We start from the raw sequence: 24,357 nt of genomic DNA, 5'->3' as shown, positions 1-24,357 counted from the left end.
AAGCACAATCCTGGAGAAAAATTGGATAACTTCTTATTTCTCTGGAGCCAACTCTTGGGTAAAGGCAGACGTCAACGACCTTCACCACCACTTTTGGTGAGACAGCACAAACTTTTTGTTAATGTTTGTTTTTCAAAAACCAAGCAGCTATGATCTTGACACTTTATATGCTTCTGATGCCTGGACTACCTTCAGCAGGCACCTCAGGACAATGGAAAGTGCTTGTGTCTGCATAAATCATCAATATACTGGAAGGATAAGCAAATCAGCAGTAGGGTCCTTTCCCAGGCCAACCTCAGATGCTCCGTTCTGAGTTTTGTTCAAGGAAGACTCAAACTGGACAGAGGAAGATTTACGGATGTGCTTGGTGTCGTAGAGAAATATAAGATTTGAACAGGTTCCTGGGAATCTGACCCATGGTCACTCAAAAAAGAAATGGTTTTAGGTCACGATACTTTGGGAGCACACAGAAGTTTTGCATAAGCAGCAATTTTGCACATCACAAACTACCCACTTGCCTGCTTTCGCCACTTTCCTCACCAGTGGAAGAGTCTGTAGTTTCTACTTTGGCCTACTTTGATGCCTCAGAACCCATAAAGCTGGAGTTGCAGTAATTCATCTTTGAGCCCAAGGGGCTGCTTGCCTAAATGTAGGTACATTTTGTCAAGTGATACATGCTGCAGATCAGGGCCCCAGCTGGCAGAGGAAATGAGTGTTTCTGGTATTGAAAGGGCTACTAGTGACATGCTGTTCTGGACACTGTTGTACCAGACTGGTATCACACTTGCACTCATTCATATGAGTGCTTAGTATTTCATCATGTTCCTGACCTGTGCTTCGTAAGTTCTGGAAAGGATTTGGGGTGTCAGTTGCTGCAGGATACTGTTCTTGCTCAACAGTGTTTATGTGGCTGATCCGTTTTGGCTAATAGTGAATTAACTCATCTTGCATAAAGAGGCAAAAAAGATCATCCTCCATTGCATTCAAGAAGAATTTCAGGTGTTCATATTGTCTGCAAAGGGTGGAAAAGATTGGGAGAACCTCAGAAGTCAACAACGGAGGATTAAAGCTTCAGTAAAGAAAGGTAAAGCAGAATTTGACAACAAGCTCCTGAGAAACCCAATGTAACTACGCCCACAGGAGGTGAGAGGAATTGCTGAAGAATAGAGAAGTGACGTAAATTAAACATTGTTTGAAATGTACTAGCACAGGTAGAAAATCGTGTGATGAACAAAAACAATTTATAAATGGGTAGTTTTGAGATTGGCAGGGAGTGACTAGTATTCACTTGCTTATAACTACTGATGAAACCCAAAGCCAGACAATAGAACAAGCTGGAATTCAAAATAACCCTTTATTCAGTAAACTACACTAGTCTCAAAACTCAACTGAAACTTGCACAGCCAGTTAAATGGTTTGTCCCAGAACAATTCAGTCCTTGATTGGGACATCAACCAATTAGTGCAAGTCAGCGAACTTACTGAGCCGTCAGGAGCCCATGGCCGCAACTGGTTGACGTGGCGACGCCAGCGATGTTTTGTAAAACACTTTCCCCATTCATTTGGCAACCTGACCTGGTACCCAGGGGTCTTGCCCATTATGATACCGTCTGGCCCACACTGCAGCCCCAGGCCTGAATGATTTCACCGTTGACCAAGGATGATGTGGCTGTCTCAGATGTTGGGCGCTGTGGCAGCATCACATCCAACATTGCACAGTTTTATTCCGAAAAGTGCTTCAGCTGGGGACTTTCCCTCAATGTCGTGTACTTCAATATGTCAGCGGGGATGTGTTTAGAGCCTTGGATGTTGCTCCTTGCCCTCTTGATTTCCAAAACAACCATTTGAAGGTATTTACAACTCTCTCTGCTTGGCTGTAGGACTGTGGATGATATGGGGGTGAGCAGATGTGGATAATTCCACTGTTCTGGCAGAATGCAGCAAACTACTGTGAACTGAATTGTGTGCTGTTGTCAGAAACGAGTGCTTATGGAATTCCAAAGTGACTGAAGATCTGCAGCAGCTGTTGAAAGGTAGACTCCGTTGTTGTGGACTTCATGGGCAATACTTCTGGCCATTTGGAATAAGTGTCAACTAGGACACTGGTTTATTGGACACTGTTGATTGGGCCAGCAAAGTCAATATGTACTCAACTCTTAAGGTCCAGTAGCCTGAGGCTATGGTTGTGGATCAGCTCTCCTTGGATTCTTTGCTGCCATAGAGCACTGTTTGCACGTGGATGTGATATCTTCATTTGTATCTGGCCTGTACACAAAAGTTTCCTGCCAGGGTTTTCATTCGTCTACAGTTGAGAGCGATGTATGATGTCAATAGAAGAGTTCGACTTCTTCCTGAACATTAACTGGGCATCCATCAATGAGGTCACTGGAGGTGCACTGAGGAGGATCTGTAGCTGTTTCTGCTCTGATCTTGACCATGACTGGAAGACCTTCAGCAGCATACAGTACAACCTGGTGGGCTCACAATTAATTGAAGTTGTAGTCACAACTGCATCTTCATTATGTGGTTCATAAGTCTGGACAGGACATCTGCCAGACCAAGTTTCTGGATTGTTTATTCGATTTCAAAATCATAGGCTAATAACATTGTTGCCCACCTTTGTAGACAGTTAGCTAAATACATTGGGATGTCATTTTTAGACGTGAAGATGGACAGTGGTGGTCTGTGATCAGTAAGAAGAGTTGAACATCAGCCATAAAGCATCTTGTGAAATTTCTTCACAGCAAAGATGAATCCCAAGGCTTCTTTCTCAATTTGTCTGGAGTTCCTTTCTGCTGCAACCATCAGGGACAATGTGGGAGAGATCAGCTCCAACTTTTATTGTTGGACACATTTATTGTGTCGATGACTGGCAGTTGTTGAAATGAATCGAGAAGGTCGGATGACAGGATATTCTTCACAAAAGCTTCTAGGCATTGTTTGGACCATTTCCATGTGGCACCATTGTTGAGTAAGGTATTCAGTGGTTCCCTCAGCTTATGCATTGCTAGGAGAAATGCTGAATAATGACTGATCATGCCAAAAAATTATCATAAAGTGCTGACATCTGATGATGGAGGCATCTTTAAAATAGCAGTGATACTTTTGGGATTTGCACGATGACCGTGCTATATATGATATTTGAAAGAAGACATCATGAAGCTGCATTTTTCTGGCCCGAAGTCGTAATCCAAAGTCTTGTAGTTTGTTCAAAACTTGGTCCCGGCATTGGCATAGTTCTGTCTATTTTGTGCCCATCACAGTGATCTCTTTGAGCTAAGCAGCAGCACCATCAATGCCACTCGGCATGATATCCATAAACTGCTGGAAAATTGAAGGAGATGCCTTTACCCCGAAAGGCAGATGGAGGAAGGAAAACAACCCCTTGTGTGTTATAATCATGGAAGCTTCTGTGAATTTTCCACCACTTCTACCAGGCTTCAGTCCATCTTTGCAAATTAGCAACCACTGTTTAATTTGTGAAAAGATCTGGTACAAGTAATGGGTACTATTGTGTCCCCCAGAGCTGCACTGAGACCAGCTGGGAAGTCTGCGCACAACCTCATTGTACCGTGGCTTTCCTGATAACAACAATAGAAGCTGTCAACTTCAGTGGTTGCCAGCTTTGATCACACCAGCTTGTTATAGGTGATCTAGCTCTTGGTCCATGATTGGTAAGGCTGCATATGGTGCTGGACTTTTGGGACAGAAGATTGGTTTTGTGTCTGGGTGAAGATGGAGTTCTATTTGCAGTTTGGTACTGCAACCTAAATCTTTTTGAAACACTGCTGCATAGCATTGTTGTTGTATGGCCTCGTATATTGATGGTGGTATGGTGCTGACTGACATGATTTGAACGGTCAGTGTCTTCAGACGTCATCCCTCTGGACCTCATCCAGAGGGATGCTCCAGAGATTAAGCTTGTCCACCCAGTCTATTCCAAGGACATTAAGATCCGGTTAGCCTGTTGGGTAACATACCATTAACTTGGTTACCGTTCAACTTCACCATGCAGTGCAGTTCACTTGTTATCTGGAGGGTTCCGCTCAATGCACTGCAGGTGGAGTGATAAGTTGACTTGACTGGTGGGGACCAAAGTTCCCACCACATGAGTTTGGAGATGATTGTGATGTCTGGCATAGTGTTGAGTTGTAGCTTGACCAACTGATTGTTGATAAATATATTGATGTACCATCTCCTGGGGGTGAAGTCCACTTTGAACATTACCATTAAATTCCTTGTGGATTTTTTTTAAAAAGCATCTTTGCCCTTGTGTTCCATTGGCCTTAAACATTGCAAAGAATGGCAAAAGCCTTCTTTGTGACTACAGTGATCATACTTGCTGCAAATGTTGTTCTTCTACTGGCAGTTTCTGCTATAAATTTCACACACTAGTTTCAACAAGCTGTGTTTGGCTGCTTGGAGACCTACTGAGTGATAATGTCTGGGCCATTGGACACTGCATTAACCTTGGTCTGTTCAGTCAGGTTGGAATTGTGTTTCAGGTTGATCAAACACTGACAGCTTGTAGAGTCACATCAGGGTCTTGCTCTAGTCTGGCCAGGAATCATTTGTGAATATCTATATTACCAGGTGCCTGAAGTCCACAAATAAAAATCAGACGTTTGAACTGTGATTTTAGTTATGTTACCCAGCTTGAACTTTTCACATTCACAGTTGACAATACTGGCATATGTGATAGTTATTTGTGCTTTTTTTTAAAAACAAGTTTTAGGCAATAGTAGCAAACACTGGAGAGAGATGACTGTTTTCCAAAAACTCTTGTTGGCTTTGGACAGTTTAATCAAATGATAGGTACCATGGGTTCTTAAGCAGAATAAAATTGAAATAGTGTTCATATTCAGCAGTACTTAATTTTTGGAGCAAAGTGCATGTGTTCCAGGAGTAGTCCTTACTGGCAAACTCGTAAATACATCTTCATAGTGCTTGAACCATGATCAAACATAACCCAAAGCAGCAACAAACTGGAAATGGATGCAACAACTGACCCACATGAGTTCTCTTCAGTGTTTGACTCACTGATAACCTGCTAGTTAACGTTTCGATTAACTTCAGCTGTGCCACTTCAATTTGAGCTTGCTGCTGTTGTAGAATTGTGCACAAGTCTTCTGCTGAAATTGCTATGTTGCTATAATACAGTACCTCTTTGCTAATTTGTGTTCACTTGCCTATAACTACTGATGAGACACGAAGCCAGATAATAGAACACTCTGGAATTTGAACTAACCCTTTATTCGGTAAAAGTAAACCAGTCTCAACACTCTATTCAAACTCGTACTCTCCAGTGCGACTATTTAAATCTGTCTGTATCTTGTTTTACGGCGGTTGGCATCCAGCTTAATGGTGCATTACCGCCACCCTCTGCTCCAGAATGTGCACTAGACATACATTCTAAATCCCTTCACCCAATCGCGCACGCGTGCATACACAGACATACAGACACCTACACTTCACCCTCCCATCTTTGACCATCCTAGTATCCTATTCCTGTTTATTCGTCATATTCTATTAAAAAAAAACCCCTGTACCCCTTAAAAACGCTAAAAATACCCGGACTTGTGCTGTCTCACCCATGCCCAGCAACCCTTTTAATGTGAGTTCCTGCATCCCCAACTCCCTTAATTTATTTCTCATCATCTCTCTCTGTATCCCATACTTCCTGCAACTCAGAACTACATGTTCTACTGACTCCTCTTCCTGACATTCCTCACACAATCCTGTCTGGTGTTTCCTTATCATTTTCAATGTTTTGTTTAATGCACAATGCCCCAGCCTTAACCTAGTCCACACAATTTCCTCTCTTCTGTTTCCATTACCTACCCTAGTAACTGCAACACTCTTTTGTATTTGATATAAGTGCCTCCCTTTCCTCTCCCTGTCCCATCTTTCTTGCCACATTCGGTTGACTTTTTCCCAGATTACACACTTAACCTCTACTTTACTGATACTAATATGCATTTCCATATTTTCTTTCTTTAACACCCTCTTTGCCAATTCATCCACCCTCTCATTCCCCTTCACCCCTACATGTGCTGGAACCCATAGAAATTTTACCTGACCTCCCTGATTTGCAATTCTTGTAACTAACTGAAGGACTTCATAAAGTACATCTTGCCGACTGTTTGTGTGAAAAGACCTTAAACTTGCTAGAACTGAGGATGAATCTGAACATATCAATGCTTTGGCTTGTCTGGCTTTCTGCACCCATTGCAACGCAACCAACACCGCCAGCATCTCCACTGTAAACACTCCTAACTTATTGAATGTTCTTCTGCTGATTCCAATTTCTTTTGCTGGTATTACCACCCCAAACCCTGTCACTCCTGTTTCAGGTTCCTTCGCACCATCTGTATAAATGTGAGTATAATCACTATACTTTTCCATCACATGACAGTTAAATGCATTTACCAAATCTGTTTTATATCTTTCTTTCCTTTTTACCTCTAACAAATGCCAGTCTATGTCAGGCCATACAAGCTTCCATGGAGCTACAACCGGATAAACTACTGAAGGACTTATCCTCAGATCAAACACTCCACATTCTTTCGCGATATCATTCCCTACCCGACTAAAGGTATTCCTCTGAAACCTCCCATTTTCCCAGCACTCCTGCAACACTCCTTTAGCAGGGTGAGAATCATTGTGCCCCTGCAAGTTAGCCCAGTAGTTTGCCAGCAGTTGCATCCTTCTTAGTTCCAAAGGCATTATTCCCATTTCTACCTGTAGTGCTGACACTGGTGACGTTTTAAAAGCCCCACTGCACACTCTCAAGGCTTGAGCCTGAATCACATCCAGTTTCCTTATAAGAGACCTAGCTGCTGATCCATATACTATATTTCCATAATCCAATACAGATCTTACTAAAGCCACATACATTCTCTTCAAAGCTGAATAACTTGCTCCCCATTCCCTACCTGTCAAACATCTCATCACATTTATTACTTTTTTACATTTCTCCTCAACTTTCCTGATATGGTCTGCCCATGTTAATCGTGAATCAAATATAACTCCCAGAAATTTAAATGATGCAACCCTTTCTAATTCAACCCCATACATCCTTAACTTCTTCCCTACCTCAACCCTTTTCCTGGTAAAAAAAAAAATACAGTTTGGGTTTTATCTACTGAAAATCTACATCCCCAATCATAACCCCACTCCACCACTTCATCAATTGCTTCTTGTAGTTTCCTGATTATATAGTCCATGTTCCTGCCTCTTTTCCACAAGGCCCCATCATCCGCAAACAGTGACCTATCTATATCCACTTGTACCTTTGTGAAGACATCATTGATCATAATGATGAAAAGTAACGGGCTAATCACACTACCTTGAGGTGTGCCATTTTCCACTATGTACTGTTTTAATAATTCTGATCCAATCCGAACTTGAATTTTTCTACCAAACAAAAAATCTTTAATCCAATTAAAAACTCTCCCACCAACCCCCATCTTGTGCAGTTTAATTAATAATCCTTCCTTCCACATCATATCATAGGCTTTTTCAGTGTCAAAGAACACTGCCACTACTGACTCTCTATTTGCCTCGGCCTTCCTTATTTCAGTCTCTAACATAATCACTGAGTCCATGGAATTCCTTCCCTTTCTAAAACCACTCTGATAACTTGCCAGCATTCCCCTTTTCTCAAGCTCATATGATAACCTTTCTGTTATCATCCTTTCCATTATCTTACATATACTTGATGTTAATGCAATTGGTCTGTAGCTAGTGGGTTTTGACAGATCCTTGCCAGACTTCCTTATTGGAATTACTACTACTTCTTTCCATGCACTTGGTAATCTTCCCTCCTCCCATACTCTGTTATAAAAATGCAGCAACTTCAAGAGCGCTCCTTCTCCTAGATTTTTTAGCATCACAGAGCATATCAGATCTTTCCTGGGGAGGTTGGTCTCGATCTCTTTATTGGTCTCACCATTTGTGCTAATGTAAATGGATCATCAATTATATCATCTGTTCCTTCCCTCCTGCCAACACCTGGGTGTTGACTCATTATTCTTTCCCTTCTTCTTCTCCCTTCTTCAGACAAATTTTCTGAACTGTGTATCAGTACAAATGACTTGGCCATGACCTCAGCCTTATCCCTACTGGAGACTGCAGTTTCCTCCTCAGATATCATTACTGAATATTCCCATTCCCTTCTATCTCCTCCCATCCTCTTAATCATTCCCCATATCTCTCCCACAGGTGTTGTTCTTCCTACCTTGTCGCAAAAACTCCTCCAACTTGCCCTTTTAGCTTGACGTATAGTTCTTCTCACCACTGCCTGTGCTTTCTTATATTGAACCAAATGCTGCATATTATGGGTTCTTTTAACTAGCCTGAATGCTCTATTTCTGTTTTTTACAGCCTGACAACATTCCTCTGTCCACCATGGTACCAGTTTTCTATTCATCCTATTTTTACTCCTAGGTATAGATTCTTCTGCTGCCATGATAATTGCTGAAGTCACCTGACTGTTTAATTCATCTACATTTCCAGAAATATCAATCTTTGTCAAGCCTTCTTCACTCAACTTCTGGAACTTACCCCAATCAGCTTTTTCAAACACCCACTTTGGGGTTCCGCCACCTGGTCTTACTTCAACTCTTTCACCCACTGAACACAAAACTGGGTAGTGATCACTGCCTACTGTTGAAGCAGTCCAAACTCCCCAGTTACTAATGCCAGCCAAGGTATTAGACACTAACGTAATATCTAACACTGACTCAGTTCCTGCTGTTATGTCTATCCTTGTGCCTCTACCATCATTCATACACACCAAATCCCTTTCTTCAATTACCTTTCCATTTGGATCTGTAATCTGATACCCCCATATTGTGCTATGAGCATTGAAATCTGCACACCACACTACTTTGTCTGTTTTGTCCTTGTATCTTTAATAGGCTGTCCAATTCCAACCTTTTACATGGATTGTAGTAGTTAATTATAACCACTCCCTCCCTTCTCTCCCACACTTCCACCACTATGTATTCCTGATTATCTTTTTCCAGCACCCTATATGGTACACCTTACTTGATTAACATAACACAACCCCCTCCTCCCCCTAGATTTCTATCTTTCCTTATCATTGTATACCCATATACCACAAAGTCTAAAGTTGGTTTCAACCAAGTTTCCTGAATACACACTACATCCGGTTTTACAACCATTTCTTTAATAAAGTGCTTGAGTTCCTGGCTATTGGCCAGTAAGCTCCTTGCATTCCATTGTAAAAGAATCACCATAATTAGTATTAACCAACACATGACACTTCCTGGCTTGACTGATTACTGAGGTTCTCCCTCACTTCCTCCCATGTCAGTCCTACTAACCCTAAATGGTTTACTGCTGCTTTTACCACCAGCTGAATTTTGTCACTTTTTGACTTTACCTCAGCTGTACTATTAATCACTCCTGCAATGAATGTTACTAGAGCCTTTTTGTCTACATAAATCCTGTCATTTGTTCTTTGTTGCATCTCTCATATCCGTATTGCTCCCTGTTCACTAGGAGCATTATTCTGTTCTCTTGACATTCTTACAGCTTCTGCACAAGTGATCTTTCTTTTCATTCTTATTTCTTGAATTTTAGTCTCTCGTCTGACAACCTCACACCCACTATATGCAACATTATGAGCTCCTCCACAATTGCAGCATTTTGGTTGAACTCCTGTTCCGCACTTTCCATATTCATGATCACCCCCACATCTAGCACATCTCTGCCTTTTACAGATTTTAGCCACGTGTCCAAACCTTTGACAATTATAGCACCTCAGTGGTTTTGGCACATACACCCTTACTGGGTAACTCATGAAACCCAGGAACACCTTCCTTGGCACTCTTTCTTCTTCAAATTCAATCAATACTGATTCACTTTCCTTTTTCACTCCCTCCTTTGTTGTTTTCAGTCTTTGAACATTCATTACTTTCCCTCCTTTGATATTCCTCTTTATCTCCTCCATATTTATACTCATTGGTTTCCCGTGATCACTCCTTTACAACCACTGTTTTGTGCTCCCACCCTCCCAGTGTATTCCACCTTGCATTTTCCTATCTCTTTTAGCTTGAGTGCTTTCTCAAGTTGTTCCCCATTCACACATCTTACCAATAAATTGCCATCATTAAGGACTTTTGCAAATACTATTTCCTCTATCTTATTTGTCAGAGTTGTTGTTAGCACAAATGGGTTAATTTTCTTCATATGTCCCTGAGCCTTCTCATTAAACCTAATTACGACAACACCTCCTCTCTGAGCTTGTTCATCTTCCTCACTTTCAGAGCCTTCTCCACTATCATTTCTTATTCTTTTATTCCCTTTGTCTTGGTTTTTATTCATTCAACCCCTCACTACCTCCTCATTCCCTTTATTTCTCCCTTCACAATAATCCACCTCTCCCCAGCTGCCTCTCTCTGGTCCCAAGTCTCTATCCCTCTCCTTCTCCACTTTCTTTCCCTCAACCCCACCTCTTATCTTGTCTGCCATTACCGGATCCACACAACCCCCTCCCAGCAATTTCCGTTCCCTCCCCACTCTCTTTCCCTCAACAGGTTCCAAACCACATTCATGCATCAAGCAAAACACAGCCAGCTTCCAGTCCAGCAACCTTCAGCTCCTATTCACTGCCCACACACTTGGGGCTCCACAGCGACTATTTAAATGACTTGCCCCAGAGCAGTTGAGTCCTTGATTGGGGCAATGACCAGTGAAAGTCAGCCTGGGATTGGTTTCAGCTGACCACTAGGTGCTGATTGTTTTGGCTTGCTGTGATAACTAGTGGGGTACTTGCAGAGATCAATCCTTGGTTCCCAGCTGTTTAGTGCTTCTTATCAGGGATTTGGATGAGGGAACCAAATGTAATATTTCTGAATTTGCAGCAACTCAAATTGCTGTGAGGACCAGGGGTCAGTTTGTGGACAGAGAACAAGACATTTATAAATGAGTTGAGAAAGTTCTTCATGGAGTTTAATGAATTTGTGGAATTCTGTATTAAAGACTAAGGTCAAGTTTTTGAATATATTTGAGGAGACTGTACGAATTGATCTAAGGAAAGGCATTAAAGTATATGGGAGAGAGGCAACTTCATTGTGAGACAGAATCACTTGTGATTATAGTGGAGCAGGCTAGAAGGCCCAAATGGCCTGATCCGTATCTTATCTTTCTATGTTCCTGGAAAGAGTAGAGAATTACAGGTTTAGAATGAATGACGGGCTTAAAGTAGGATTACTGATATCGATGGAAATGAAAAGTGATAAATAACTGTGTCCAAAGGTTTGAATGAGGTACAAATGGAGATGGATGCAATGGTTGATATCTGTAGTTTGGGAATTAGTGTTTAAGAAAGGGAGCTATAATCCAGGAGCTATAAATATTAATAATGGGGCAAATCCCAAAGTGTATTAATGTTAAGGATCAGTTGAAATTATTAAGATTGTATTTGGCAGAAAAGTTGAATATGAATCATTGGATGCAAAAGAAAATACTAGAAATCTGAAACAAAATTGGAAAAAAACTGCTGGAAAAAGTGCCACAAGAGGTTATTAAAGAAAATTAGAACACAATATTAGTGGTAATATTACTGGCAATGATCGGTTAACAGACAAAAAAAAGAGTAAGAATAAACAGGTTATTTTTGGGTTGTGATAATGAGAAGAGTGAGATGTAGTGTTTTCCCTCGTTCCTATTCTTGCCACATGTTAAGTCAAGCGATATCTGGTATTCAACAGCAGTGTTTTTTCTTAAACCAGCTGCTATCTTGCTAATCGCAATAACATTTCTCTAGGACAGCATATCTGAAAGCGATACTAAGACAGAAACCTGTGCGTGAGCACAAAAAATGCATGAAAATATGAGCAGGAGTAGGCCACTTGGTCCTTCAAACCTGCTTCACTATTCAATACCATCATGGCTGATCTATGCTGTCCTGAACTCCCCTCCTGAGGTGCCTTAAATACACCTAATGATTGCACCTATATACATCTAATAATCAGTGAAGAAAATTCTTAGATGGTAGTGAATCATACCTTAGTTTTAAATGACAGGCCTCTCATTTTGTATCAGTGTCCACTTGTTCTTGACTCTCCCACTAGTGAAAACAACTTAACTTCTACTGTGTCAAACCTCCTTAGGATCTTGTATGTTTGAATAAGGTTATCCCTCATTCCTTGAAATTTCAGGGAATACCGATCCAGGAAGTTTACATACTTGTACACATTTCAAAATGTAAAAGAAAAACACTTGAAAATCTCCAATTTGAAATGCTTGAAGTGTTTGCAATCTAGTAAATGATTATTTTTGGTGTAATATAGTTTATGTGCAGTGATTATTGTTTATGGAGCTATTAAAGCTAAATTTTTCAGTAGTTTACACTGGGAAGAACTTATACACACTTATTTCCTACTGGCTTATTTATTTAAAGATGTTTATTTCTTTTCAGATGTGCTTTGTGCAAGTTTTCTTTTGAATAAGTTGGTTGAAAATGTAGAATTATTTATAGAATTAATGCTCTAAAAAGATATGGAATAAAAATATATTTGTATGAATTTGGGAAAAAATTAACAATATTTTTTGTAATCTCATTTCCTGGTGCATGTGCAAATGATGTGGAGTTGCCTATATTACTTCTCACTTTATATCATGATGAATACCGATTACTACCTTGTATAGATACATGCCTCCTCCAGGTTACAGCAGGGACCCGAACCTGTGAACTATTTGTAACCTGAACAGTTTGCAAACAGGAATGTGGTGCCTATCAAGTTTTCCTGCAGCAGCTGACAAATAGTCATGGTCATAGTCATACATTATTGATCCGGGGGGAAATTGGTTTTCGTTACAGTTGCACCATAAATAATTAAATAGTAAAACCATAATTTACATATTACTATTTAACTATTTATGCCAGGAAATAAGTCCAGGACCAGCCTATTGGCTCAGGGTGTCTGACCCTCTAAGGGAGGAGTTGTAAAGTTTGATGGCCACAGGCAGGAATGACTTCCTATGACGCTCTGTGTTGCATCTCGGTAGAATGAGTCTCTGGCTGAATGTACTCCTGTGCCCAACCAGTACATTATGTAGTGGATGGGAGACTTTGTCCAAGATGGCATGCAACTTGGACAGCATCCTCTTTTCAGACACCACCGTCAGAGAGTCCAGTTCCATCCCCACAACCTCACTGGCCTTATGAATGAGTTTGTTGATTCTGTTGGTGTCTGCTACCCTCAGCCTGCTGCCCCAGCACACAACAGTAAACATGATAGCACTGGCCACCACAGACTCGTAGAACATCCTCAGCATCGTCCAGCAGATGTTAAAGGACCTCAGTCTCCTCAGGAAATAGAGACGGCTCTGACCCTTCTTGTAGACAGTCTCAGTGTTCTTTGACCAGTCCAGTTTATTTTCAGTTCATATCCCCAGGTATTTGTAATCCTCCACCATGTCCACACTGACCCCCTGGATGGAAACAGGGGTCACTGGTACCTTAGCTCTCCTCAGGTCTACCACCAGCTCCTTAGTCTTTTTCACATTAAGCTGCAGATAATTCTGCTCACACCACGTGACAAAGTTTCCTACCGTAGCCCTGTACTCAGCCTCATCTCCCTTGCTGATGCATCCAACTATGGCAGAGTCATCAGAAAACTTCTGAAGATGACAAGACTCTGTGCAGTAGTTGAAGTCCGAGGTGTAAATGGTGAAGAGAAAGGGAGACAAGACAGTCCCCTGTGGAGCCCCAGTGCTGCACATCCATACCATCAGTCTGCCAAACAATCATTGTATGTATATGGGCTGTACATATGTTGGGTATTAGTAGTCTGGAGAACATCTGTAGTGTTAATTTGCCTTGCTGAGATTTCTTAACCATTTAATAATTCTCATGAAATTATATCTGTCACTCAAGTCTCTTTCACTTAACTTTTTTTCTCACAATTAGCCTGCTAATTATGAATTTTGGTTTTCTTGTGGCCTTTTGCACTACCTGGGTTAAACAGTATGATGTACTACAGCTCAATCAATCTTTAATGCAATAATGTTAACTAATTTTTTTGTATATGCATGCAATTGTTTCAAATAAATCCTAAAATGTAATGTTCGAACCATGATATCATTTTGAAATAAACACTGGAGCAAAGTAACTAAAAGAAGTAGCTATTATCTCATTAGAGAGCTCTTTATTAGAAATCCTGTTGGGATTGTCCTGACATTTGCAAGGTAGCTGTTAAAAGTATCAACAGGTTTTTCTCTGTTATACAGTACTGTGCAAAAGTCTCAGTATATTGCTGAGGTGCTTAAGATCTTTTGCACAGTACTGTAGTAATTTTGCGTATTGCACTGTAATACTGCCGCAAAAAAAGACACTTTTCATGTGTGATGATAAACCTGATTCCGATATGGGTCTGTATTGTGGACTGAGAATTGGAAGGGAGCAGGAACGGGGGAATCATGGTTGGGAAAAGGGAAAGGAAGTAGGGAGGAAGTGGGAAGCACCAGAGAGACTTTCTGTAATGACCAATAAACCAATTGTTTAGAATCAAATAACCTTGCCTGGTGTCTCGGCTGGGTGTGTCTACACTCATGCCACTCCCCAGCCCTTGTACTGCTCTGCCACCTGTCCCACACTGCTCACATGGCGTTCCACCCTTGCCATTTGCAACATCCTTTACTCACAGCAGATTTACAAGCTACCTTTCCGCTCCACATTGATAAATAGTATGTGCCTGAAACTTTTGCACAGTACTGTATGTAAGGGTTTTTGATGGACCAGTGCAGGTCCTCTGCCATTCAGACCATGGTTCTGAATGGCAGAGTTCAGTATATTTCAAGACAACAACACAAGGTATCTCTATCCTGACGTGATAAGTATGGACAAAATGACTGCAGTCTTCAATTGGTGAGGCTCGAGTGAATGTATTTTCAAGATTTATTATGGATATATTAGCACATTATTTCTGCAGAAAGCAGTTTCTTTTCGATAAGTCTAGGTCATGTTTAAAAGCAAACTAAATTCATTTTTCCTCTAAATAATTTCTTTGACTCCTCCTTCTTCCTTCAAACAAAAGTTGTAGCCCATGCGTCCCAGCTATACCTGCCTGTTTGTTGGCTACGTAGAACAATCGATGACTGCATTGGTGCTGCTTCCTGCACCCATGCTGAACTAGTTAATTTCATCCACTTTGCCTCCAACTTCCACCCTGCCCTTAAATTTACCTGGTCCATTTCTGACACCTCCCACCCCTTTCTCAATTGCTGACTCACTGTCTCTATCTCCAGAGATAGCTTATCCACCGTCTATTACAAACCCATGGATTCTCACAGCTACCTGGACTATACCTCTTCTCACCCTGTTACAGTCGACCTTTACTGATCCGACTACCTGTAATCCAGTTCCTTCGATAATTCGGCACTGATTTCAAATTTTCCGTGCAACCGTACCAATCTGCTGTGCATTGTTTTGGTTGCGCTAGATCTGTTCACGTGTTGGTTCGCTCTTGTAAGCACAGACAAGCGATTCCTGCTTGTTTTCCTGCATTTATTAATAATATTTGCATGAGGCATGGCTGCCTGGCACCCGCCCATCTCACCTGCCAACGGCAGGGGAGCTGGCGCGCTGGGCTGGTCTGCCTTCTCACCAGCCTGTTGGCAGTCACTTAATGCCCTCCAGCGTCGCCTGGCTGGCGCGCTGTTCTCTTCTGCCTACGATCTCAGATCAGATGTGGCAACCCGCTGAATTTCAGCATAGTACTAAGTGGAGGAAAAGAAACTAACGAGGATTCCCTCAGTAACTGCGAGTGAAGAGGGAAGAGCCCAGTGCCGAATCCCCGGCAGCCTAGCGGTCGTGTGAAATGTAGCGTATAGAAGACCTTCTTTCTCCTGCCTCTGCTCACCCAGACGTGCTGCCACCAACATCAACAGTTTTGGAAGAAACTGTTGTGCCAGTTTCAGCACCGGTGCCTGATGCTTCACTCATTTTTCAAGATGAAGATGTTGATGATCGTGACAACCCCACACTTGCAGACATGTAACTTTGCCTGAAGGTATATTAAACGTCTCACTTTAGAAGCGAAAGTGCTCAACTGTTCTGTATAAGTTAATTCGTGTACATTTACCTGTACCCTTTATTTTATCTGTACCTGTACAGTATATTACTTTTATTAAAATTTCACTTGCTACTCATTTAATATTTCTGTTTCATTATTATCTAACTTGTACTGAGGTATGATGAGATGGTTAGCTGTTGCTTAATGTGATCCTTCTGTAATTCGGCATTTTCACTAATCCGGCACTTCTCAGGTCCCAATGGTGCTGGATTGGTGAAGGTCGACCTGTACTTGTAAAAACACCATCCCCTTCTCTCAATTCCCTTGTCACATCTGCTCTCAGGATGAGGCTTTTCATTCCAGAATGAAGGAGATGTCCTCTTTTTTTTTTTTTTTCCCCACAGAAAGGGGCTTCCCTTCCTCCACCATTAACATTGCATTCAGCCACAACTCTTCCATTTCACACACGTAAACCCTTACCCCATCCTCCTGCCACCCTACTAGGGATAGGGTTCCTCTTGTCCTCCCCTACCACCTCACCAGCCTTCTCGTCCAGCACATAATTCTCTGAAACTTTTGCCATCTTCAGCAGGATCCCACAACCAAGGACATCTTCTCCACACCGCCCGCCCCCCCCCCCCCCCGGCTTTCCGCAGGGATGGCTCCACATGTGACTCCCTTGTCCATTCGTCCCTCCCCACTGATCTCCCTCCTGGCACTTATCCATGCTAGCGCAACAAGCGCTACACCTGCCCCTTTACCTCCTCCCTCTCCACCATTTAGGCCCTTAAATAGTCCTTTCAGTTGAGGTGACACCTCACCTTTGAGTCAGTTGAGGTCATATACCGGTGCTCCCAGTGGGGCCCCCTGTGTATCGCTGTGACCTGACATAGTTTGGGAGACTGCTTTACCAGGCACCTACAGGGGAAAAAGTCCGTCCAAAAAAGTGGGATCTCCCGGTGGCCATCCAATTTAATTTCTCTTCCCATTCCCATTCTGACATGTCTGTCCCTGCCTCCTCCACTATTGTTATGAGGCCACACTCAGGTTGGAGGAACAACACCATGTATTCTGTTTGACTAGCCTCCAACCGATGGCATGAACATCAATATCTTGAACTTCTGGTAATGCCCCCTACCCCCCTCCTTCACCATTTCCCATCCCCCTTTCCCCTCTCTCACCATATCTCCTTGCCGGCCTATCGCCTCCCTCTGGTGCCCCCCCCTCCCTTTCTTTCTTCCATGTCCTTCTGTCACTTTTACCAATTTGCTTTGCAGCTCTTTTACATCACCCCTCTCCCCTTCAGGTTTCACCCATCACCTTGTGTTTCTCTCTCCCCTCCCTCCCCCCCCCCACCTTTTAAATCTACTCCTCAGCGTTTTTTCTCCTGCCCAAAATGTTGGTTTCAGCCTAAAATGTTGACTGTACTCTTTTCCTGGATGCTGCCTGGCCTGCTGAGTTCCTCCAGCATTTTGTGTGTGTTGCTCAGATTTCCAGCATCTGCAGATTTTTTTCTTGTTTGTGTTTGAATTTGATGTGTTTTCTATTTTGAGTAGTCAGTTAGACTAAAATATATTAATATGAAACTTGTTGAATGCTGAAATGTTTTTTTTTTAATGGCTTGCACCCATTAGCTTTCAAACAGGATTTCACATTGCACTTTTGAGCTTGCAAGTATTTTTCTGACCACACAAGCAATGCTGAAATATCTCATAATAATCTTCTTAAACATCGGACATGGGACATAAATATTGCTTTTCCCCTATCAACCTTTGTTCTGTAGATGAGACAGACAAATGATCTATTAGATTTCATAACCTTTCTTTTGAGAACTATGTTACAATCATTTGTAATACAAGCATGAATGTTCAACACTCACATCAGGCTCTATGATTCTCAAGAATGCAGTAATTTCTCCTGAACTTGCTGCTCTCTTGTAAAAGCTATAGCTTCGCTCAGATAAATATAGATGAAGTAAAAATTACGGATCAAAGGATGACACTAATATGCAGTATATCATGCATTGACTTCAATGTTATAAAGGAAATGTTTATAAGATTTAATCAAGTAATGTGGGGGGGTGGGAATACTCTCAGGAGAGCAATGCCATTATTGTTGATCAAAACCATTAAATATCATAAGGATATACTGTCTAATGAAGTGATTTATTTTGATATAAAGTAAGAGTTGTTTCCCTGTGACATGCGTTTTTTGAATCATAATCATGGTACCACAGAACTGAAGGATAGTAAAGCTTTTAGTTGAATAAATAAAGTTCATGGATTTTTGCATGAATGGTGAAATTGTTCTACGTGAGAAAGAATTGATAATGTTAATTGTGAACGTTTTTATCAAAAATGATTTCAAAGTTCAAAGTAAACTTATTATCAAAGTGCGTATGTACAACCCCGAGATTCATTTTCTTGTGGGCATTTACAGTAAATACAAAGCCACGTAATAAAATCAATGAAAGATCGCACATAACAAGATGGTCAAGCAACCAGTGTACAAAAGGTGACCCAAAAAACTGTGCAAGTACAGAAACAAAATATGAGAATGATCCCAGGAATTAAATAGAGTTTGAGGGCTTTGGCCTGTACTTGCTGGGGTTCAGAAGAATGAGGAGGAATCTCGTTGAAACTTACTGAATATTGAAAGATCAAGATTGAGTAAAAGTGGGGTGAATGTCTCCCATAGTGAGCGAGTCTAGGACTAGAGGGCACAGCCTCAGAACAGAGAGATGTCCATTTAGAACAGGGATGAGGAAGGTGGTGAACCTGTGCAATTCATTGCCAGGGATGGCTGTGGAGACCAAGCAATTGAGTATATTTAAAGCAGAGGTTGATTGCTTCTTGATTAGTCAGGCATCAAAGGTTACAAGAAGAAGGTATGAGAATGGGGTTGAGAGTCCTTGAGAGTGAGTCTATAGTGGTGGGAGCATTTCAGTGATGGTGAAGTTGAGTCAAGTTATCCCCTTTGGATGGATGAGGGGTAATAAGTGTCCCTGAACTTGGTGGGGTAAGTCCGGAGGTTCCTGTACCACCTTCCTGATGGCTGTAGTGAGAAGCGAGTATGATTTGAGGTAGACCTATTTTGGGTGGTTAATGAAAACAAAATTTTATTTTAAATCTCTGTTAATTAAGTTTTGAAATCCAGTAAATAGAAGGGCTTGAAATTATTTTTTATGGCTGGTATTTATCACACTTCTCTTATTGCTCTTAAGAAAAAGTGCATTTTGGTGCCAGTATAGCTTAAGCAACAAAATGCAGTACTTATTGTAGATGACACACAACTCAGATGCTGGTGGAGATTTAGACAATGGATAGGATATCAATCAAGTAGGTTGTTTTCACCTGGATGATGGTGTTTTGAGTATTTGTCGAGACACCTACAGGGCATTCTATAGCACTGGTGATAGTGAATAGGCTTTGGTGTGACACTCGTTTCAGCCCTGGATCTGATCTTTTGCCATGGTAATTATATTTTTCCCAGTGAAAATCAGTGAACCAAGGATTTTTTCCAAAAATATGGCTGTAATTTGGCTTACTACCAAATGTATTTAATATTCTAGTAACACTCTTGACAGTCTGTTATCTCAATGTTTGGAAATCCCAGTGATTATTTTATATGGTTCTATTTTCCACACTTCCTATTAAACTTGACAGCTTACTGGAAAATTTATTGTAATGTTGTGTGACGTCCTTTTGGATTAAAAGTGTATTAATAGGAGTGAAGTCCACTGTTTCTGAAAATCCGTCAGAGCAGTTTGAAACTAAAGTACTAAACTAAAATACTGTACAAGCATTTGTTTAGCATTTTACTTCTGTTAGTAGCAGTTGAATGAAACACAACCACTCAACATTAGAAACGCAATCAGGCAATTTGAAGCAAGTAGACTTTGTGCTATGGTGGCGTGTAGTTAAATGGGGTCAAATCTTCAAGTCAAATAAACATTTTTGAGTGATTCAGAACCATTCTTTACATAAAGTACAACTGGTAATTTTACAGTTATTTAGTTAATGGCAGTTGAATGAAACACTGGAACTCAACATTAGGAACACCAAATTGAACTGCTTGAAGTAGGCAGACATCTTTGTGATGCGTTGTTGTTGATGAGTACCTGTCAAGTTGCCATTGATTCAGATATAAGTAGCCTCTAAATAAATGGGGTGAAGTCTCATAAATCTTGAGAGTTTCAATTTATCAAAGTTTCATTGAATTAAAATGTTGTACAGTGATTCTGGTTAATTAAGACATATCAGGACCATATATTTTGACCCAATTAAGCAGCTGCCTCAATTAGCTGAAGTTTCATGGAAATAGTTAAAAAGGTATTTAAAAAAAAAGGCAAAACTACTGTTTAACTGCATAACAAGCTATGTATTTAAATGAAATAATGAACAAATTAAAACTATCAATACTACAGTATTATAACTGTATTAGTTCCAAATATTTATTGGAACAGTGTACGCTGCTGTATTCTTTTGATTGACTGTAAATGAATCAGTGCAGACACCAAGTGCAGATAAAGAAGGTGCTTCCATACAATGCATCCTCCAAATCTTCATTTTCACTGTAACGTTGAAGACGATTGTCAATATCTTCAAATTCTTCGCATTTTCTAACCTGAAGTACTGAAATAGTTTCATTTTCACTCCCGACTGTTTCTGGCATCTCCAAACCTGAATGCTTGAAACTGCAGTGAGCAAAACTGTTCTGAATTATCTTGCTACTTATTTCTCACCAGCCATCGGTAAAAAAAAGCACGTTTTTTTCCACTACACAAATACATGCAGCTGACGCTATCTAATTCTTCCGTCTCTGCCGCATCTACTCTCAGGAGGAGGCTTTTCATTCCAGAATGAAGGAGGTGTCCTCGTTTTTCAAAGAAAGGGGCTTCCCTTCCTCCACCATCAATGCTGCCCTCAATCTCAACCTCATCTCTTCCATTTCACGCATGTCTGCTCTTACCCCATCCTTCTGTCACCCTACCAGGGATAGGGTTCCTCTTGTCCTCACCTACCACCTCACCAGCCTCTGCGTCCAGCATATAATTCTCTGGAACTTCTGCCATCTCACACAAGATCCCATCCTGGCACTTATCCTTGCAAGTGGAACAAATGCTACACCTGCCCCTATACTACCTCCCTCACTACCTTTCGGGGTCCCAAACAGTCCTTCCAGGTGAGGCATCCCTTTACCTGTGAGTCTGTTGGGGTCATTTATTGTATCTGGTGCTCCTGGTGTGGCTTACTGTATATTGGTGAGACTCAATGTAGATTGGGAGACCGCCTCAATGAGCACCTATGCTGCGTCTGCCAGAAAAAGTAGGATCTCCCAGTGGCCACCCATTTTAATTTCACTTGCCATTCCTATTCCGATATGTCCACCCATGGCCTCCTTTAATGTCTGCTCAGGTTGTTAGAACAACATGTTATATTCTCTTTAGGTAGCCTCCAACCTAGTGGTATGAACATTGATTTCTCGAACTTCTAGTAATGCCTGCCCCTCCCCTACTTCACCATTCTCCATCCCCTTTTCCCTCTCTCAACTCCTTGCTTGCCCATTGCCTCCCTCTGGTGCTCCTCCATCCTTTTCTTTCTTACTTGGCTTTCTGTCTTCCATCAGACTCTCCCTTCTCCAGCCCTGTATCTGTTACACCAATCAACTTCCCAGCTCTTAACTTCATCCCTCCCCCTCCTGGTTTCACCTATCACCTTGTGTTTCTCTCTCCCCTCCTTCTACCTTTTAAATCTACATTGACTGTACTTTTTTTTTCCCAGATACACAGCCTGGCCTGCTGAGTTCCTCCAGCATCTTGTGTGTGTTGCTTGGATTTCCAGCATCCATCGATTTTCTCTTGTTTGCTATTTAGAAACTGTTTGCTCTGAGCATGGTATTGTGTCTTAACAGCCACACAAGTGCACATGACTGATGCTAGTTAGAAACTATTTGGCAACTACCTCCTGTCCCAATTAAGCGGAAGAGAATCCCAAATAAACGAAGGGAAACTTAGCTATTTTCTTGATTAGATTTTGTTCTTTAAGACTTGTCCCAAATAAGCAGCTGCCCTGATTAATCATTGGCATAATTGAACGAAATCAGCTACATTTACTACAGGATGGTTTTCACCTTTATAATATTTTTATTACAGTACAGTAATTACAGTTTGGTCTGCATTGAGCAAAATGTAATATTGAGCCTTTTTTGGCTTAAAAAAAAAACTTGAGTTTTCAGCCTGTTCATATAAATAAGTATGCTCACTGCATCAATAATGACATTTCTGCTTCTGTCAGCAGTTGTGTTTGTTGAATGAAACTTTCAATTTTAATGTTATAAGCAATTCTTTAGAAATATTTGCCTAGTAAGAGATAAATTGCAACCAGCCAACCTAATTTCATTTAGCATTCCTGGAGATACTTTTGAGACACAGGTTGTACAAATCCAGGTGCAAAATTACTTTAACCTATAACTATTTTCAGACTTTAAAATGGTGACTTTTATTAGAATGACTGCTTAAACAAATTTCCTACACGAAGTAGCACTATATACTATTTTTGGACAATATGCTTTATAGTTTGGTAATATATTCTATTCTGTTTCAGATTTTTCCTGAAGGTATCAGAATTATTCGAAAAAACAAGGGTATGTCAATTTTGACTTGCATGCACTTAATACCTTGTTTTACCTATCACTTGCTTGCTTATACTCCTTCCCCCTCCTGCCTTTCTTATTCTGATTTCTGCCCTCTTACTTTCCAGTCCTGATGAAGGGTCTTGGTCTAAAACATCAACTATTTATTGTTCTTCTTAGATGCTGCCTGACATGCTGAGTTCCTCCAGTATTTTGTTGCCTCATATGACTAACTTCCAGGTTTTGAAATTTAGCTGAACAATTTTTAATAGGCTTGATCTTTATTAAAAATGCTAGTATTGTCTTGTACAAAGTCAGTTTGAATATACAGCAAACATGTCTGTTTATAGAGCAGTTTTTAACATGGCGAACGTGGTTAAAGTACTTCACTGACTATAGGATAAAACAAATGCTGAGGAAATAATTAGGATGGATAAAAAAAGAACTTGATTGAATGAGATTTTCTGTGAGGATTTTCTTAAAAGAAAGAGGAGGTGGAGAGGTTTAAGGACTGTTCTTCAGAATGTAGAGTCAAAAATAACTCATATGACTATCAGTGATCAGATGTGGGAATGAGAAATTTAGAAACTCCTCTCAGAGGACCAACAAACACTCAAAGGTGGTGGTGGTGAGAGGAGGGTGGGCGGTGAGAATAGTGGTATTCTTAGAGGCAGATCTGGGCAGGGTAGAATGGGATTGAGAGAGAATGCAGGTCAGCCAAGTAATGGATAATAATTTGAGGGGACAATGCTGCAGAATTTTTATGAGCTGAGGCTTGGAGCCAGCAGGAAATGATCTATTGGTATAGTCAAATTGAAGTAAAAACCATAGCAGATGAAGGTGTCATTTGCATGTATTCAAGTCAGGTTAAATAGAATCAAGAATTTGCAAAGAATAGAGTAAATAGAACTTTTGGTATGTTTGGTGGTGGTGACTGCAGTTTGTGAAAGCTTGTAATTGAAAAGAATTATGGCTTGTCCAAAGTTGAAAATCACATAAACAGTCTGATAACAAGAATAAGGGAATCGAAGAAAACGGCCTTGAGTTTGTGAGCAAATAAATGATTTTTGTCCTGAATGTTTTCTGATTCTAGGCATCCACTTATGGGGAAACATTATCCTTACATCTATTCTGTCACAACCTTTAAGAATTTTACTTGCTTCAATGAGACTGCTTGTGTTCTTCAAAATTCTTGAGATCAAGACTGCATAATTTTTCTTCATAGGCTATATACCCCATCTCAGAGATCAATCTAATGAACCTTTCTTTTTAAACTCTTTTAAGAAGGACAATGTTTCAGATGCAACCTCACCAGAACCCTGCATATCAGTAAGATTACTTTAATCGTATCCTGAACAGTAGGATTTAAATACAACGCACTTCTGAATTCGTAATTATGTCCAACATCTTGAGGTTTGTGTTATATGTTTTATGCACATACACAATTCGTGTAAATATCAACACATTTCTTACTGTCATTAGTTAAAGATAAAGAATCCAATGTTTGCTTTTTTTAATATAATAAAGGGGTTGGCCTTACATCAATTTGTTTTGTAAACTACCATGTGCTTCCCTTTACCTGTCCATGTCCATAGCTCCTTGAAGCCTCTGCAGATGCTGGAGATCTGAAATTTAAAAATGAAGTCCTATAAACACTCTGCAGGTCAGACAGCAAG

General features: G+C 40.8%; 1 protein-coding gene across 2 annotated transcripts in view; it reads left to right on the top strand.

The window, feature by feature from the left end:
- The window catches only part of snx6 (sorting nexin 6), an 81,523-nt gene that overhangs the window by 34,348 nt on the left and 22,818 nt on the right, over positions 1–24,357 (top strand). For both annotated transcript variants that reach the window (XR_011887118.1, XM_072267492.1), the window contains exon 10: positions 22,654–22,693. Coding sequence is in view for 1 of the 2 variants with exons in the window: in XM_072267492.1 (XP_072123593.1) it covers positions 22,654–22,693 (40 nt within the window). In the remaining variant the exon portion in view is untranslated. The remainder of the gene's footprint in view (positions 1–22,653; positions 22,694–24,357) is intronic.

This window comes from Mobula birostris, chromosome 1 (assembly GCF_030028105.1).
Source record: "Mobula birostris isolate sMobBir1 chromosome 1, sMobBir1.hap1, whole genome shotgun sequence".
Taxonomy (NCBI): domain Eukaryota; kingdom Metazoa; phylum Chordata; class Chondrichthyes; order Myliobatiformes; family Myliobatidae; genus Mobula; species Mobula birostris.
Note: the sequence above shows the minus strand (reverse complement) of the source record. Positions and strands in the feature narration are given on the sequence as shown.